Source organism: Nycticebus coucang, chromosome 21, assembly GCF_027406575.1.
Source record: "Nycticebus coucang isolate mNycCou1 chromosome 21, mNycCou1.pri, whole genome shotgun sequence".
Classification (NCBI taxonomy): Eukaryota; Metazoa; Chordata; class Mammalia; order Primates; family Lorisidae; genus Nycticebus; species Nycticebus coucang.
This window is the reverse complement of record NC_069800.1, coordinates 14,627,112-14,646,877: the sequence shown is the minus strand read 5'-3', so window position 1 is coordinate 14,646,877 and position 19,766 is coordinate 14,627,112. Positions and strand designations below refer to the sequence as shown.

The 19,766-nt window shown below is 39.6% G+C and overlaps 1 protein-coding gene across 1 annotated transcript in view; it reads left to right on the top strand.

The window, feature by feature from the left end:
* The window catches only part of CFAP61 (cilia and flagella associated protein 61), a 367,994-nt gene that overhangs the window by 125,406 nt on the left and 222,822 nt on the right, over window positions 1-19,766 (top strand). The window contains exon 13 of the mRNA XM_053574251.1: window positions 733-872. Coding sequence (XP_053430226.1) covers window positions 733-872 — 140 coding nt within the window. The remainder of the gene's footprint in view (window positions 1-732; window positions 873-19,766) is intronic.

Below are 19,766 nucleotides of genomic sequence, written 5' to 3'. Positions count from 1 at the left end.
TATAGTTGGATAAGTAGATGCATATGGTCAAGTTGGATACATAGAGTCACACAACGTAAATACACATAAAACTTTTCTAATAATGGAATTGCGTATCAGTTTTTAAATATAAGTGAATTTAAATTCAGCAAAATAAAAAATGCAGTTGCTCCGTCATGCCAGCCACATTCCAAATCCTCAGTGGCCAGATATGCATCTGCTAGCCAAAGCCACTTCCTGAGTTTGATGTGATCTTAAGTCTGTTCACCCAAGTGGGTCCATGTCATTATAAAATACACATCCGTTTATGTATAATCACAGGCTTTTATAGCCAGAAAAGGCCTCGTCTCACAGAGGATGAGAGATGCAAGGCTACTCAGCACAGGGCCTTCGCAGGGACATCCCTGCTGCCTCATTTACTCCCCGATGCAAGGGAATTCGCAAATGCAAATGGTATTAGATTCAAAACCTACTCTACAAGAGAGAGGCTGTGCTGATGAGTACCACTGTTCATGGGATTCATTTATTTAGGCTTCAGACCCCCAGATTATTTTCTTCATACTCTTGTGGCTGCTTAGCTCCTAGACTCTTTTGTGCTTACTTTCCAAATTATAGGAAAGTTTAGCTTGAGTTTACTTTCCTTAATGAATGCATTTTGCTTCTATTTTCCTTAGTGGGTTTTTAAAGCAGGACTTGGTTTATCGATAAACCATCTTTTTCCTTTCCCTGCATCCTGGTTTCCAATGACGTCAGGACAAGAACTTCTGTATCATCTCTCTGCCGCATCTCACCCCTGAGTTTGTCCTCATCCAGAACTTCGTCAGGATGGTGCCCTTCCACAACTGCAGCCTCGAGCAGGACCTCTACGTCTTCCATCGGGCTGGACTGCTCAAGTAAGTGGACGCATTCAGTCGAGTGGCAATTCACGACATGGAAAGGGAGAAAGGAATTACTTAATATCATTTTAAAGATTGTCCTTTATTAGTAGAGGGCTTGAACAAGGGATTTTAACTAACACATTTAGGGAAAGAGTAATACTGAGAAGGGATTTGTACCATCAGTTATAAAACACAAGATAGCTTCACAATAATCAGAACAATGCCACATCCAGAGAGTCTGTGGATAGAGCATCGTAGCACAGGAAAGAGTCTCACCAGCAAGCCAATATGTGCAGTATGCGTGTGAATGTGTACACAGACATACATGACAGAGTATGTGTCACAACAGCAGGGAAGGAAGTGGTGGGACAAATAAAGATAAAAAAACTTTTCATATTCTACAGTAAAGTAGATTTCCTGGTAAACAAAGAGTTAAATGTAAGTATTGAAAACAAACAAATTAGAATTTATACTTACGATGCTAGGTTCTGTGCCGAGTTCTGGACATACAACAGGGAACAACAGACATGGTCCCTGCCTTTTCAAGTCTCATGAACACTCACCTAAATGTAACACTGCTGTGAGGGGGAGTAACCAGTGACGGGCACGTGGTGCTGAGAGTATGTGACGTTGGGAGATTCAACCCAGTCAAAGGAAGCTTTCCTGAGGAAGTAATATTGAATGCTACGTGAGGAATGTGAATGGAAATCTTATCATATCTCAGAATGGGCAAGTTTTTTATAAAACATGAGAGGATAAAAATAAAGGTTTTTTTTCTATATAAAGTTTTTGGGGACCAGATGCGGTGGCTCATGTCTGTAACCCTAGCATTCTGGGAGGCCAAGACAAGAGGATCTCTTGAGCTCTGGAGTTGGAGACCAGCCTGAACAAGAGTGAGACCCCATCTCTACAAAAAATAGAAAAATTAGTTGGGCATGGTGGCACATGCCTGCAGTTCCAGCTATTTAGTTGGTTGAGGCAGGAGGATCGCTTGAGCCCTGTTTGAGGCTGAGCCACCATTCGAGGTTACTATGATGATGCCACAGTACTCTGTCTCAGGAAAAAAAAAATCTTTTTTGAACCACCACAATTTAATTAAAATGTAACTAATTAAAAGGAGGATATTTTAGGGCGGAGCCTGTGGCTCAAGGAGTAGGGCGCCAGCCCCATATGCCAGAGGTGGCGGGTTCAAACCCAGCCCTGGCCAGAACTGCTTAAAAAAAAAGGAGGATATTTTAAACAAATGAGACAGAGAAAATGTTGGCATATTTAATATATGTTGTTATAGCTTTAATAAATCAATAAAAAAATCATTTAATACCCAAATAGAAAAACTAACAAAAAGCATGGCAGACTGTTTACATATAAAGAAAAACAAAGTCGCTGGATGTTTACGAATCTCCTGCCTTATCACTAATCAGAGAAAGCAAAATCAGGAAGCCAAAACAAATCTGAGATAATATTTTTGGTCCGTTGGCAAGAATTAAAATATAGAAATTTTCATCTTTAATGAGACTCTTGTAGGGCTGGTTAGAATATAAATTAACATGAAATTTGAAAGAGCAATTTGGCAAGAACTCTAAAGTTGTCCATATACTTTGACCTTTTAATTCTACACCTAGAATCCTAACAAACAAATCAGAGATGCAAACGAAAATTTATGGATGGAAGATTAAAAAATATTCACAGCACTCTCAATGTTCAATAGTAAGAAAATGTTCAAAAACTTTACAGCATCTCTAGAAGGAATCCGTATTTATGTTTACAATTTGTTTGAAGAGTATTTTATGATTGGAAAATGTTCAAAATGTAATGGTAAGCAAAAAACTATAATAATATAGAAAATAATTGTTAAGTATGACCACATTTTTAAAGAAAGGAGAAAACCATGTGAATAAAGTAGACTAAAAGCCCTGCAACCCAGGACCCTCTGCCTCATGTCCCAGCTGCCGGGTGTGTGAGCACCAACAGCGTGAAGCTAGGACCCAACCGCAGACATTGCTCTGGACTGAACCTGAGGGCTTTACTGGAGGTCCTGCCCAGCCCCAAGGGCAGCCTCTATCCAATAGGACCAGTGTGTGTGTGTGTTGTGGGGGCAGGGAGGGTAGGAGAGGCAGTATGGAGAGCAAGCTCCAGCCTCGAGGTGGGGCAGCTGCGAAGGGTCTTCCCAGGGTCGAACCCCAACCGTGCCAGCTGGACGTTTGGTGTGATTACATCACTTGCAACCCAGTTTTCCCCTCTGCCCCACGTGTGTTTCTCATGCCCCACAGTTGTGGAAGTCCCAAGAGCTCACCCTAATAACCTCTGGCGTGCAGATTCTGTAGATGGCCAGTGGTTGCCTCTAGTCTACATGGTAGTAGGAACATCAGCTTTGGTTTTTAATTTTTTTTTTTTTTTTTTTTGAGACAGAGTCTCACTCAGTCACCCTTGGGTAGAGTGCTGTGATGTCACAGCTCACAGTAACCTCAAAGTCCTGGGCTCAAGCGATTCTCTTGCCTCAGCCTCCCGAGTAGCTGAGACTACTGGCACCTACCAAAACGCCCAGTTATTTTTAGAGTCAGGGTCTTACTCTTGCTCAGGAGGGTCTCAAACTCCTGAGCTCAGGCAATCCACCCGCCTCAGCCTCCCAGAGTGCTGGGATTGCAGGCATGAGCCACCGCGCTCAGCTGTTTTTAATTTTCTCCCTCATATTGTCTTAATTATGGAATTTTTCTACAGTAAGCCTGAATGTAAGCTAGAATTCTTTTTCTGGCAGGTGGTAGAAATCCATGAAAATGACTTAAGTAACAAGAGATTTCCTGTAGCCTGGTCCTTCTTAGCGGGCCCGGGATGGTTTAAGTATCTTCAGACCTTGTATCACTCCAAGTCCAACAGGAAAAGGATGATGCCTGTGCTTCTTTTCAGAGACCCCAACATAAAAGCCTGTCTGTGCGTGCAGCGCAATTCCATCTGATTATTTAGTATACGTGCGGTAACAGAGAGACCCCAAGCACAGTGGTGGGAGCAGCTTTGTGCCAGGCACCTGAGGGCTCAGACAGGAGCAGGTGGTCTGAGGAGAGTAGCGGCTTCTCCCATGAACTTATCCAGGGACCCAGGCTTCTTCTCTTATTGCTGCTCCGTCCCATAGAACAAGGGTGTTCACCTGACATATTTAGAGGGAAGTCAGGGGGGTCTGTGAAGTTGGATGGGAGGAAAACTGCATCTTGACTTCATTGACCTCTATTCAAACTGTGTCCTTCCATTGTGAATGGAGGCAACAGGCTTAATCGTGTCAGCAGAAACCACAGCTTTGTAGCCAGAAGAAATCTCATGTCGTGCTGGACGTGTCTCCAGATCTCACACGCACTCGCTCTGCTTTAAAATTTCAGTAGTTATTTTATTCTCAGCCAGAATTTGTTATTGAGTGCATTAATGAGGAGGCACAGGCATTACTCTAACACACATTTTTAAAAACATTTTAATAATTGTATTTCAATATAATCTATTTCCCTGGTAATCCTCTGTCTTTTATTTTACACATTTAGAAACATTTATCTGGGAGGAGTTCATAGCATCACCAGACTGTCAGTGGACTCTGTGACATGTGAAAGTTTCAGACTCACTGCCAGAGTAGACTTTCCTCCTTGTGTTTAGAGCTAGCTTGGAGGGCCATAGCACGTTTCAGTTCACTGGGAAGGGTGGAAAGGGAAATGGGTGGAAGGCACTTTCCTTTTATGGGACACGTATCATTTCTGTTCCTATTCTGTGGGCAGGAACTTGGTTGCATGGCCCTCCTCAGTCACACAGGAGCCTGGGACATGTGTCACTAGTGGGTCAGACATGTGTCTGGTAAAAGTTCAGCTGATTCTGTTATTAAAAGGAAGAGGAAAAAGGACACTATGGCACCATCACATCTAGTTTTTATCTTGCATATGTATAAAAGTTCCAGAAAGGTACACAGTTTTATTGACCTTATGCACCTCTGAAGAGCAGGACTAGGAAGTTGGGGTGAGGCGGTAACTTATTTTTTTGCGTTATGCTTATCTGTTCTGTTTGATTTTTCATTTTTTTTTTTTTCATTTAGTGTTGGAGAATCATTGAGGGTACAATGAGCCAGGTGATACTGCTTGTGTTTGCTGGGTGAAGTCTCTACTAATAGTGTCCTGCCCGGAAGAGATGTGTCACACATCACAGCCCCACACCCCCCTCCCACCTTCCCTCTCTCTGCTCCCCCATTCTCCACCCCCCACCATACACTAGCATCAGTTTTCCTCATATCAGAATTGAGTACACTGTATTCTTGCTTCTCCATTCCTGTGATGCTTTACTAAGAAGAATGTATTTCAGCTCTATCCAAGTTAATACAAAAGATGTCAAGTGACCATCCTTGTTAGTGGCTGAATAGTATTCCATGGTATACATATGCCACAATTGGTTAATCCATTCCTGGATTGGTGGGCATTTAGATTATTTCCACAATTTGGCAATTGTAAATTGAGCTGCAGCAAACAGTCTAGTGCAAATGTCCTTATGGTAAAATGATTTTTTTTTCCTTCTGGGTAGATGCCCAGAAATGGGGTTGCAGGATCAAGTGGGAGGTCTGGCTTGACTTCTTTGAGGGTTCTTCATACTTCGTTCCAAAAAGGTTGTACTACTTTGCAGTCCCACCAACAGTGTAAAAGTGTTCCCTTCTTTCCACATCCACACCAGCATATGCAGCTTTGAGACTTTGTGATGTGGGCCATTTTCACTGGGGTTAGGTGATATCTGACGGTGGTTTTGATTTGCATTTCTCTGATAATTAGGGACAATGAACATTTTTTCATATGCTTGTTAGCCATTTGTCCGTCTTCTTTAGAGAAGCTTTCTAGTCATCTCACTTGCCCATTGATATAGGGGATTGTTGGCTTTTTTTTGTTTTCGTTGCTTAACTTGAGTTCTCTGTAGATTCTAGATATCAAGCTTTTTTCCGATTCATAACGTACAAATATCTTTTCCCATTCTAATGGATCTCTGTTTGCTTTGGTTGTCTCCTCAGCTGTACACAAGCTTTTCAGTTTAATTAAGTCCCATTTGTTTATTTTTGTTGTTACAATTGCCACTGAAGTCTTCATGAAATCTTTCCCCAAGCTTATATCTTCAAGTGTCATTCCCATACTTTCTTTGAGGATCTTTATTGATTCATGCCTTAGATTTAGATCTTTTATCTATCTTCAGTCAATTTTAGTGAATGGAGAAAAGTGTGGGTCTAGTTTCAGTCTTTTACATGTGGTTATCCAGTTCTCTCAGCATCATCTATTGAATAGGGATTCTTTCTCCCAGTGAATGTTCTTGTTTGGTTTATCAAAGATCAAGTGGCTGTAAGATTTTGGGTTCATCTCATGCTGTTCTATTCAATTCCAGATGTCTATGTCTCTATTTTTGTGCCAATATCATGCTGTTTTGATCACTATGGCCTTGTAGTACAACTTAAAGTCTGGTAGGCTAAAGCCCCAGGTCTTGTTTTTATTAGTAAGAACTGCCTTAGCTATACGGGTTTTTTTCTGGTTCCATACAAAATGAAGAATTAGTTTTTCCAAATCTTGCGAGTATGATGTTTGTATTTGAATAGTAATTGCATTGAATCTATAGATTGCTTTGGGAAGTATAGACATTTTGACAATGTTGATTATTCCCAGCCATGAGCATGGTTATGTTCCTCCATCTGTTAATATTTTCTGCTATTTCTTTTCTTAGAGTTTCATAATTCTCTTTATAGAGATCCTTCACCTCTTTTCTTATGTATATTCCTAGGTATTTCATTTTCTTTGAAGCTTCTAATAAGGGAATTGTGTCCTTGATTAGCTTCTCATCTTGGTTGTTATTGGTGTATACAAAGGCTACTGCTTTGTGGACATTGATTTTATATCCTAAGACATTACTGTATTTTTTTTTTCATCACTTCCAGAAGTCTTGTGGTTGAATCTTTGGGATCTCTAAGTATAAGATCACATCATCGGCAAAGAGGGAGAGTTTCACTTCCTCTGCCCCCATTTGGATGCCTTTTATTACCTTCTCTTGCCTAATTGTATTGGCTAGAACTTCCAGCACTATGTTGAATAGTAGTGGTGATAGAGAACAGCCTTGTCTTGTTTCAGTTCTGTGTGGAAAAGCTTTCAGTTTTACTCCATTCTGTATAATATTCGCTGTGGGTTTGTCATAGATGGCTTCAATCAGTTCAAGAAATGTGCCACCAATGCCTGTATTCTTCAGAGTTCTAATTAGAAAAGGATGTTGAATATTATCAAATGCTTTTTCTGCATCTATCGAGAGGATCATATGGTCTTTGTTTTTGCTTCTGTTGATATGGTGAATTACATTTATGAACTTGCCTAGGTTAAACCAACCTTGTATCCCTGGGATGAAACCTACTTGATGGTGATGTATGACTTTTTTAATGATAAGCTGTAATTTCTTGGCTAGGATTTTATGAGAATTTTTGCATCTATATTCATTAATGAAATTGGTCTGTAGCTCTCCTTTTTAGGTGGATCTTTTCCTGATTTTGGTATCAGGGTGATGTTTGCTTCATAGAACATGTTGGGGAAGATTTCTTCCTTCTCATTTTTTTGGAATAATTTCTGCAGTATGGGTATAAGGTCTTCTTTGAAGGTTTGATAGAATTCTGTACTTGAAATTGGTCTGTTCAGGAGATCTATTTCTTCTTGATTAAGTCTCAGGAGAGGGTGTGATTCCAAATATTGATCCATTTCCTCCACATTATCAAGTTTCTGGGCATAGAGTTTCTTATAGTATTCAGAGATAATCTCTTGGATCTCTGTGGCATCTGTTATTTCCCATTCATCATTTCTGATTGAGGTTACTAGAGATTTTACTTTTTTGTTTTTGGTTAGTCTGGCCAAAGATTTATCTATTTTATTACTTCTTCAAAAAACCAACTTTTTGTTTCATTAATTTTCTGAAAGATTTTTTTGTTTTCAATTACATTAATCTCTGATTTAATTTTGGCTATTTGTTTTCTTCTGCTGGGTTTAGGGATTGTTCTTCTTTTTCCAATTCCATAAGATGGTCTGTGATTATGCTGATGTGCTCACTTTCTGTTTTTTGAAGGGAGGCATCTAGCATGGTAAATTTTCCTCTCAGGACTGCTTTTGCTGTATCCCAGAGATTTTGGTAACTTGTGCCTTCAGTGTTGTTATGTTTGAGGAAATTAACAAATTCCTCTGTTATCTCTTCAGGAACCCAGCTATCATTCATCTCAAGGTTGTTTAGTTTCCAAGACTTTGTGTGGGGATGAACAGTTTCGTTGGAGTAGTTGAGCGTCACCTTTATAGTCTTATGGTCTGAGAAGAGCCATGGTATAATTTCTATTCCTTTAATTTTGTTGTGGTTTGATTTGTATCCTTGGTTGTGATCTATTTTGGAGTATGTACAATGAGCTGATAAGGAAAAATTATATTCTTTTGCTTTGCAATGGTGTGTTCTGTATATGTGTATTAATCCCATTTGTTCTAGGGTCATGTTTAAGCCTTTGTATCCTTGTTTAGTTTCTGTTTAGAGGATCTGTCCAGTTCTGTCAGAGGGGTGTTGAAGTCCCCGACTCTTAAGGTGTCATGGGATATCATATTGCTCAGACCCCTCAAGGTCTGTTTCATAAATCTGAAATCATTTAAGTTAGGTGCATAAATGTTTAAAATTGAGATATCTTCTTGTTATATTTTTCCTTTGACCAGTATGAAGTGTTCATCTTTGTCTTTCTTTTTTGCGTGTGTGTTTTTTTTTGTTTTGAGACAGTGTCCCACTCGGTCACCCTTGGACCCTTGGTAGAGTGCTGTGGCATCTTAGCGCGCAGCAACCTCAAATTCTTGGGTTCAAGTTATCCTCTTGCCTCAGCCTGACAGGTATCTGGGACTACAGGCACCTACCACAATACCTAGCTATTTTTTAGAGATGGCATCTCACTCTGGCTCAGGCTGTTCTTGAACCTGTGAGTTCAGGCAATCCACCCACCTCAGTCTCCCAAGTGCTAGGATTACAGGTGTGAGCCACTGTGCCTGGCCCATCTTGATCTTTCTTAACTAAAGTTGCTTTGAGTCTGTTTGTATCTGAGAATAAGATTGCAAACCCTCCTTTCTTCGATTTCCATTTGCTTGAGACACTGCTTTCCATCCCTTAACCCTGAGTCTTGATTTATCCTTCAGGACTAGGTGTATCTCCTGGAGGCAGCATATGGAAGGCTTATTTTTATTTTTTTTCCAATCAGCCAGCCTGTGCCTCTTTAGTGGGGAATTCAGTCCACTGACATTTATTGAGAGTATCGATAAGTGTGGTGGAATTCTATTCATCTTATTATGAGATAGTCTGTTGTGTAGTTTTATCCTTTGTGCCATTGTGGAAAATAAACTCTGGCCTTGGCTTCTAGGTGTTTACTTTGCTGATGGTCCATTGTGGTGTTCAGTATTGAGAATAGGTCTAAATATTTCCTGTACAAATGGTCTTGTTGTGGCAAATTTCCTCAGTGCTTGTATATATGCAAAAGATTTGATTTCTCCATCAATTTTGAAGCTAAGTTTAGCAGGATATAGGCTTCTGGGTTGAAAATTACTTTGTTGAATGATGTTGAAGGTGGATGACCATGCTTTTCTGGCTTGGAAGATTTCAGTTGAAAAGTCTGCCATCATCCTAATGGTTCTGCCCTTGTAGGTTATTTGGCACTTATTCCTAGCTGCTTGCAGGATTTTCTCCTTCATCTTGACCTTGGACAGGTTCATGACAATGTGTCTTGGAGAGGCTCTGTTAGAGTTGAGATGACCTAGGGTTAGATATCCATCTGAAGGGAGTGTGTCAGGATCTTTAGTAAAACTTGGGAAGTTTTCATTTATGATAGTCTCCACTATGGCTTCTGTACCTTTGGGACAATCTTCTTCCCCTTCAGGGATTCCTATTATCCATGGAGTCTCGTAGTTCTCTAAGCTCCTGCTCTGCTTTCTCTCTCTTCTTTTCTGACTCTGTAACTACCTGTGTTAACGGAAGGACTTTATCCTCTGACTCTGATGTTCTTTATTCTCTGTTGTCTACTCTATTTTTGATACTTTCTACTGTTTACATTCCATGATTATCTCCTTCATCTCTTTAAGCTCATCCATGTCTTTTCTATATTCTACATATCTCTCATCTGACTTTGGTTCTGTCTTTTCATTTTCTCATCCATTACCTTTATTGTCTTAATCATCCATACTTTAAATTCCCTTTGTCAGATCCATTAATTCTTTATGGGATGAGTCTTCTGTAAAAGCTGCCTTGTTGTCCCTTGGAGGAGTTGCTCTGTTTTAGTTTCTCATGGTGCTTCAATTTTTCTGTTGGTTCCTCCTCATGTCTTTCTTCTTGTTCACCTCTTTGTGCACCTTTTTCCTTCTCAGCTTCTCCTTTGCTTCAAATTACCTTGTCTCAGTTTATGTGATGAAGAGACCACTTGGTGTGAGGCCAAAATGAGGAGAAAGGTAAGGATCAGGCAGGGAGAAACGGGAAAAAGAAAGAAAGAGTAAAATGAAGGGAAGAATAAAAGAAAAGAAGAAGAAGAAAATTAAAAAAGGGAAGGAGGAATAACAGAAGAAAAAAACCTTGGAGAACAGGAGAGAAGGAGGTCCGGAAGAGAGGCCAAGAGTGATGGAAGAAATGGTATTGATCAGGATGGTGCTAAGGCCGTGCTTGTAACTCAAGGGTTTTGAAGGGGCTGCACTAGGAGATTTCCTCGAAATCAGGAAATCTGGCTCCACCAGCCTGCATGGAGCCAGATTCTTCCTCTGCCAAAACTAGGAAGGGAAGGAGAAGAGCAGAAACAAAAAAACACTAAAGAAAAATTAAGAATGAAAACAAAATAGAAAAATTCTGTGGCATGGTCTTGCTTATAACTATCTTCCTAAGGCCAGAGGTAGAAAGGTGTCTTAGCCCCCTTGAGCCTGATCACTGCTGTGCCCTACATGCCAGACCATAGCTGTGCCCCCCAGCTCTCAGCAAAAATAAATAAATAAATAAGAAAAGGAAAAATAAATAATATTAAGATAAGAATAGATAAAAGAAATTAACAATACCATTGTATCTAATAGGAGAGAGAGAGGGAAGTGGCGTAAAGAAAGAAAGGAGAAAGACAAGAAAAAGGGAGGGAATAATTTAGCTGTTGCAGAGCTGGTTATTGTGGGAGAGATGAGAAAGGTAGAAGAGCCTCTGTACAAAGAGAGAATGTTCTGGAGTGAAGTATGGAGAGAGAAATGAGGCTAACATACTGTAACCGAAAAATACAGGAGCCCTTGCTCTTGATCAAAATAAAAATAGAAGTTAAGAACCAAGCATACAAATAAGCAAGAAACAAAGCACGTCAATGCAAAGTATTCAAAAGCTCTAAAGAACCAAAAATAAGATAGGTAACCTCAGTAACAAATAAACAAAAGAACAAAAAAGAAAAAGAAAATACTAACAACAAGAAGAAAAAAGAAACAAAATAAAATCTAATTACACACACACAATTTATGTGTAATATTTAATTTATTAAATATAATTTAATTATATATAATTAGTTTATATTATAATTATAAATTAAAAATTAAAAATATATATCATTATAAATTAAAATATATAAATTAAAATATATATTATATATAATTATATATATAATTATAATTAGTTTATATATGGTGGGAGAATCCAACTTTAGTCCAACACAAAAATATTTGTTTTGCAATATATTGCCAGAATATCAGGTGACACTGCAGTTTTGTGGGACCGACAGCATAGCTGACAACCTCTCTCTAGAACCCTGGCATAAACCAGATCCCCAACTTAATTGTCCACAGTGATCACCTCATTATTTCTTCAGCACTCAGGTTCTGCAGGGTTGGGAACTCAGATCTCTCCTGAATACTTCAGAGGCAGGTCTCACTGTGCCCCCAGACAGTAGTTCTTACGTGGTGCTGGAGTCCGTGAGTCTGTCATGACTAGAAGATCAATCCTAGCAGGTGAAACTAAAATGGCTATGTTCCCATACAGGGGCCTGGCCTCATGACCTTCTCACAACCTTGCCATAAAGGCCAGCCCCTTGTTGCCAGGACCTTCCCAGAAGTACTGTCTCTACTGTTGCCAAACCACTGGCAAATCCACTCCAGCTAGCCCTCAAATCTGGCTGCTGTATACTGTTGGGGTTTGCCCACTCTTCCAGGCAATCCACTCAATGCACTTGCCCTGAGAAGTCACTTCCGGTACCTCTGTGGCTACAGGTGGCGACTGCTACCCACCCGGGTCTCCCACCACAGAGGGACCGGGCAAGACTTGCCTAGTGTCAGATCTCTGCCCTCACTGCTCCAATTCAAGTACAGCAACCAGCACCCCACCCCAAACTACAGCCCCAGGCAAATCTCTTCTGCAAACGCTGCAGGACTAACTCTTATTTCTTAGTTGCTCTGGGAGAGCTCGGCCTGACACTCTTCCTAATTCACCGTTGATTTTTTTGTTTCAATTCAAGTTTTTAAAGAAGAGTTTTAGATTCTCAGCAAAATTAAGGAAAGAATAAAGAGAGCTCCCACCACCTGCCCTACCCACATGCACACTCTGCCATCATTAACATCCAGCACTAGATTCGTTGTTAAAATCAATGAACTGGCATTGACACATCATAGACCCCATCCACAGTTCACTTTAGGGTTCAGTCTTGGTGTTGCACGTTCTATGGGTAAGGACAAATACGTAAAGGAGGTACCTCCCATTACAGGACCACACAGAATGGTTTTGCTGCCCTGAAAGTGCTCTGTGCTGTCTATTCACCTGTCCCTCCCCAACCCATCAACCACTGGTCTTTTTATTATCCTCATAATTTTGTCTTTTCCAGAATGTCATGTAGTTGGAATCACACAATGTGCAGCTTTTTCAGATTGGCTTTTTTCACTTAGTAATAAACATTTAAGGTTCCTCCTTGTATTTTCACAGCTTGATAGCTCATTTCTTTTTGGTACTGAATATTTCATTGCCTGGATGTTTCCCAGTCTGTTTATCCACTCGCTCACTGAAGAATATCTTAGTAGCTTTCAGGTTTGAACACTTACGAATAAAGCTGCTATAAACATTCATGTGCACGTTTTTACGTGGACGTAAGTTGTTGATTCATTTGCGTAACTACAAAGAGTGCAGTTGCTGGATCCTATGGTCAGAGTGTGTTTAGTTTTATGAGAAGCTGTCACAGTGGCTTACGAAGTGGCTGTACCACTTTGCATTCACACCACCCATGGAGGGGGGCTCCAGCGCTGGCTGTGGTGAGTGTTTGGGTTTTAACCTAATAGTCATCTCAGTGGCTCTCATCTTTGCTGTGATGACAGACGGTGTTGAAGCGTCTTCATATCCTTGTCTATCACGTGTGTAGCTTCTTTGGTGAGGGGTCTTCTGCCTATTTTTTAACTAAGTTGTTCCTCTCTCACTCTGTTACCTGGGATAGAGTACAGTGGTATCATCACCACAACCGCAAACCCCTGGGTTCAAGCAATTCCCTTGTCTCAGCCTCTCAAGTCGCTGGGACTATTGGTGCCCACCACCATGCCTGGCTGATCTCGCTCTTGCTCAGGCTGGTCTTGAACTCCCGAGGTCAAGGAATCCTCCCATCTCAGCCTCCCAGAATGCTAGGATTACAGGTGTAATCATGGGTCTGTTACTTCTTCTTCTTCTTTTTTTTTTTTTTTAACTTTTTTCTTTTCTGAAAACAGTTTTATTGAATTTTAATACACATAAAATTTACCCTTTTTTGGTATACAGTTTTATTAATTTTGATAAACAAATTTAGGATTATAATGGCCTCCAGAAACTCGGTATTAGAAAACATAATTTTATATACACTGAGATTCTAAATTTTATTGTGATTTAAGTAGAAATTTTTTTTAATTAACTTTACCCTGTCTACATTGTGAAGCAGGGTGCATGGGTAACATTGAGTTCTGACTTGGAGTTCTCCTTCAGAGAGGGAGAGCAGTCGGAGGGCGTGGATGGAGCTGGGTCGTCAGTAGGACTGTAGCGGTGGCTCACTCTCGGGGGCTCCATTACATGGTTTATATTCGTGTTCTTTTCTTTCACACTCTCTCTTCTACTGTGAAGAGAAAATAAAATCTAAATTTTTGAAGTGATGAGACTTCTGGGAATTACCCCTGGTTTCGGCAGCGCCCTATTTTTTTCTTTGTAACAGTTTTCAGTGTCAACTTTATTTAGTTTTTAACCACTTGCATCTAAATTTGAAGCAAATAACATACACCTGGGTTCTTTTCTGAAAAGTCAAAAACTCATAAGCTGAGATAGTTTTCATTTCACGTCTTTCCTTCCACAAGTCATGTGTTTTTGGCACTGTTGCCGTCTGAGCCCTCAGGGAGGGCTGTCCTTCCCAGCCACAACACATCAGGTACTTGGCTTGCACATTTAAACTAGATTCTAAGTATAAAGGCTTTTTGGTGAAATTGCACACTGAGTCTTAGACATAGCTTTGCCTGTCAAGATCTCTTAATTCTTAGAGGGACTACAATATCCTTCTTCCCTCTGCTCTGTTAAACCCCAAACTCCTGCACCCACTTCAGACATCTGATCTCGGCTGGATGAAGGAAAGGAGTCTGGCTGACCTGAAGGGCATCTTTCAGAAGAAGGACCGCCTCACACCCTTCCATCCTGGCAGCATGTGTATTTCTGAGAAATTATAGGGCTAACAAGTAAATGTGGAGGAATTTCATTTGTACAAAATGAAATTCAGAAACTTGAGCCTGGAAATGACCACAAAGAAGACTATCCATCACCTTTGTTTGGCCTCTGGCATCAGCCTGAGGGGACCCTTCCTCCCCAGAGCCTTCCCTTTCTATCCATCCCCCACAGTACTCCCTGAAAGTAACAAGATGTTTTCACAGTTTGTCCCCCGCAGGGGCACAGGAGGAGTCCGGGGTTGGCAGCCAGTGTCCTTTGTAAGTCAGGGCTCTGGAGGGTGATGATCTGTGACGGGCAACCTCCATCTCTGAGCAGACTCATACTTGGTTATTAGTAAGAGAAAACTTACAAGGTTTGCTCCCCTTTGTGTCAGGAGACCATCCGGGGACACTGGCAGCTCCACGAGGCTGTCGCAGCTCAAGGCCCTTCTTGCCCCTTAGCACGTGGCTTACCTTCTCAAGGCCGCCTCATCTTTTCTCAGGGACAGTCTTTAGTTCATGTGCTCTCTGTTCTACTGCAATCACGGTCCAGGGATCAGCATCCACTAAGGACTTACTGAAGTGCGGAGTCCCAGGCCCTGCCCGCGCCTTCTGAGTCTGTATTTGCCCAGGAATCTGTTGCTAAGAGGTGCACCTGTTGACTTGGATGCTTGCTGAAGTTTGAGAAGCACTGGGGATACTTCTGCTTTTTATAAATAAATATCTCATTTGGTAGAAAAGAATCATGATTCTCTCTCTCTTCTAAGTATGAATTTTCTATAACGTGTAAGCCACACCTACTATAAACCTTTCATTATCTGATAATTTGGGGTTCGGTTGAGTTATAAACTCCCTTCTTTATTGTATCAATACACCTTTAGGCCAGATTTTTTTGTGTGTGTGTGTATGAGATTTCATATACCCTGGCAATACGAGTATTTCTTTCTTTCTTTGTTTTTATTAATTAATTTATTTTTATTGTTAAATCATAGCTGTGTACATTAGTGCAATCAAGGGGTACAATATGCTGGTTTCATATACAATCTGAAATATTCTCATCAAACTGTTGGACATAGCCTTCCTGGCGTTTTCTTAGTTATTGTATGTAGGCATTTGTATTCTGTGTTTAGTAAGTTTCACCTGTACCCATTCTAAGATGCACTGTAGGTGTGGCCCCACCCATTACCCTCCCTCCACAATAACCTCCCCCCTCCCTTCCCCTTCCTTGGCCCTTTCCCCATAGTCTTGTGCTATAGTTGGGTTATAGCCTTCATGTGAAAGCTATAATTTAGCTTCATAGTAGGGCTGAGGACATTGGAAACTTTTTCTTCCATTCCTGAGATACTTTGCAAAGAAGAATATGTTCCAGCTCCATCCATGTAAACATGAAAGAGGTAAAGTCTCCATCTTTCTTTAAGGCTGCATAATATTCCATGGTATACATGTACCACAATTTGCTAGTCCATTCGTGGGTTGATGGGCACTTGGGCTTCTTCCATGACTTAGCAATTATGAATTGGGCTGCAATAAACATTCTGGTATAGATGTCTTTGTTATATTGTGATTTTTGGTCTTGTGGGTATAAACCTAGTAAAGGAATTATAGGATTGAATGGCAGGTCTATTTTTAGGTCTCTAAGTATTCTCCAAACATCCTTCCAGAAGGAACGTTTTAGTGTGCATTCCCACCAGCAGTGTAGAAGTGTGCCCTTTTCTCCACATCCACGCCAACATCTCTGGTTTTGGGATTTTGTTATGTGGGCTACTCTTACTGGGGTTAGAGGATATCTCAAAGTAGTTTTGATTTGCATTTCTCTGATGAATAAGGATGATGAGCTTTTTTTCATGTGTTTGTAGATTTTGCGTTGGTCTTCTTTAGAGAAGTTTCTCTTTAAGTCCCTTGCCCACCCTGAGATGGGGTCACGTGTTCTTTTCTTGCTAACACATTTGAGTTCTCTGTGGATTCTGGTTATTAGACCTTTATCGGAGGTATAGCCTGCAAATATTTTCTCCCATTCTGTCTGCTTGCTTTACTTACTATGTTCTTGGCTGTGCAGAAGCTTTTTAGTTTGATCAGGTCCCAGTAGTGGATTTTTGATACTGCTTCAATTGCCTGGAGAGTGTTCCTCATAAAATATTCACCCAGGCCGATTCCTTCAAGAGTTTTCCCTGCACTTTCTTCAAGTATTTTTATAGTTTCATGTCTTAAGTTTAAATCTTCTATCCAGTGAGAGTCTATCTTAGTTAATGGTGAAAGGTGTGGGTCCAGTTTCAATCTTCTACAGGTTGCCAGCCAGTTCGCCCAGCACCATTTGTTAAATAGGGAATCTTTTCCCCACTGAATGTTTTTAATTGGCTTGTCAAAGATCAAATAATGGTAAGTAACTGGATTCATCTCTTGGTTCTCTATTCTGTTCCAGACATCTACTTCTCTGTTTTTGTGCCAGCACCATGCTATTTTGATCACTATCGATTTATAGTACAGTCTCAGGTGTGGTAGCATGATTCCTCCAGCTTTGTTTTTATTGCTGAGTAATGTTTTGGCTATTCGAGGTTTTTTCTGATGTCATATAAAACAAAGTATTATTTTTTCAAGATCTTTAAAATATGACAATGAAGTTTTAATAGGAATTGCATTAAAATTATATATGGCTTTGGGTAGTATAGACATTTTAACAATGTTGATTCTCCCAGCCATGAACATGGTATGTTTTTCCATTTGTTCACATCTTTAGCTATTTCTTTTCTTAAAGTTTCATAGTTCTCTTTGTTGAGATCTTTTACGTCCTATGTTAGGTATACTCCCAAATATTTCATCTTCTTTGGCACTACTGTGAAAGGAATAGAGTCCTTGACTTTTTTCGGCTTGGTTATTGTTGGTATATATAAAGGCTACAGATTTATGGGTGTTGATTTTGTAGCCTGAGACATTACTATATTCCTTGATCACTTCTAAAAGTTTTGTAGTAGAATCCCTAGTGTTTTCCAGATATACGATCATATCATCGGTGAAGAGTAAAAGTTTGATCTCTTCAGACCCTATGTGGATACCCTTGATCGCCTTTTCTTCCCTAATTGCAATGACTAAAACTTCCATTACAATGTTAAAGAGCAATGGAGACAATGGGCAACCTTGCCTAGTTCCTGATCTAAGTGGAAATGATTTCAATTTATCTCCATTCAATATGATATTGGCTGTGGGTTTGTTGTAGATGGCCTCTATTAGTTTACGAAATGTCCATTCTATACCAATTTTCTTAAGTGTTCTGATCATGAAGAGATGCTGGATATTATCAAAATCTTTTTCTGCATCAATTTAAAGAATCATATGGTCCTTATTTTTTAGTTTGTTTATGTGCTGAATTACATTTATAGATTAACATACATTGAACCAGCCTTGAGACCCTGGTATAAATCCGACTTGGTCATGGTGTGTAATTTTTTTGATGTGTTGTTGGATTCTGTTTGTTAGGATCTTATTGAGTATTTTAGCATTTATATTCATTAGTGATATTGGTTTATAATTTTCTTTTCTTGTTGGGTCTTTCCCTGGTTTGGGGATTAAGGTGATGTTTGCTTCGTAGAATGTGTTGGGTAATATTCCTTCTTTTTCTATATTTTGGAAGAGGTTTAGTACTATAGGTACTAGTTCTTCTTTAAAGGTTTGGTAGAATTCTGACGTAAAGCCATCTGGTCCTGGGCTTTTCTATTTAGGGAGGTTTTGTATAGTTGATGCTATTTCAGAGCTTGATATAGGCCTGTTCAACATTTCCACTTCGTTCTGGCTAAGTCTTGGTAGGTGGTATACTTCCAGGTATTGGTCGATTTCTTTCAGATTTTCATATTTGTGAGAGTAGAGTTTCTTGTAGTATTCGCTAAGGATTTTTTGAATTTCTGAAAGGTCTGTTGTTATTTCATCGTTACTATTTCTGATTGATGAAATTAGAGATTTTATTCTTTTTTGTTCTGGTTAGGTTGGCCAAAGGTTTATCTATTTTATTGATCTTTTCAAAAAGCCAACTTTTGGATTTATTGATCTGTTGTATAATTCTTTAGTTTTCAATTTCTTTTAGTTCTGCTCTGATTTTGGTTATTTCTTTTCTTCTGCTGGGTTTGGGGTTGGAGTGTTCTTCCTTCTCCAGTTGCTTGAGATGTCCCATTAAGTTATTAACTTCCTCTCTTTCCATTTTCTTTTTTTTTTTTTTTTTGGCCTATAACATGTTTTTATTTAATAATATCTGTTACTATTTGAAAGCTGATGTTAATATAACAATATAACATCCTTTGGTTAGTCATTGGTATGTCTTTTTAAAAATTTATTATTTTACTTTCAACTTGTGTGTGCTAAGATTGTTTACATGTAGTTCTTGTGAACAGCATATATGTGGATTTTTAAAATCCAGTCTGCCCATCTTAAAACTAGAATTTGTTTTTTTTTCTTATTTTTATTTTTATTTTTTTTATTTTTTTTTAATTTTTTTATTAAATCATAACTGTATACAATGATATGATTATGGGGCATCATACACTCACTTCATAAACCATTTGACACATTTTTATCACAGTGGTTAACATAGCCTTTCCGGCGTTATCTCAGTTACTGTGCCAAAACATTTACATTCTACATTTACCAAGTTTCGCAAATACCCCTGTAATATGCACCACAGGTGTGATCCCACCGATTCCCCTCCCTCTACCCACCCCCCTCCCTTTCCCACTTCCCCCTATTGTTAAGTTGTAGCTGGGTTATAGCTTTCATGTGAGAGTCCCAAATTAGTTTCATAGTAGGGCTGTGTACATTGGGTATTTTTTCTTCCATTCTTGGGATACTTTAATAAGAAGAATATGTTCCAGCTCCATCCATGTAAACATGAAAGAGGTAAAGTTTCCATCTTTCTTTAAGGCTGCATAGTATTCCATGGTATACATATACCACAATTTATTAATCCATTCGTGGATCGATGGGCACTTGGGCTTTTTCCATGACTTAGCAATTATGAATTGGGCTGCAATAAACATTCTGGTACAAATATCTTTGTTATGTTGTGATTTTTGGTCTTCTGGGTATATGCCCAGCAGAGGAATTACAGGATTGAATGGCAGATCTATTTTTAGATCTCTGAGTGTTCTCCATATATCTTTCCAAAAGGAATGTATTAATTTGCATTCCCACCAGCAGTGCAGAAGTGTTCCCTTTTCTCCGCATCCACGCCAACATCTCTGGTCTTGAGATTTTG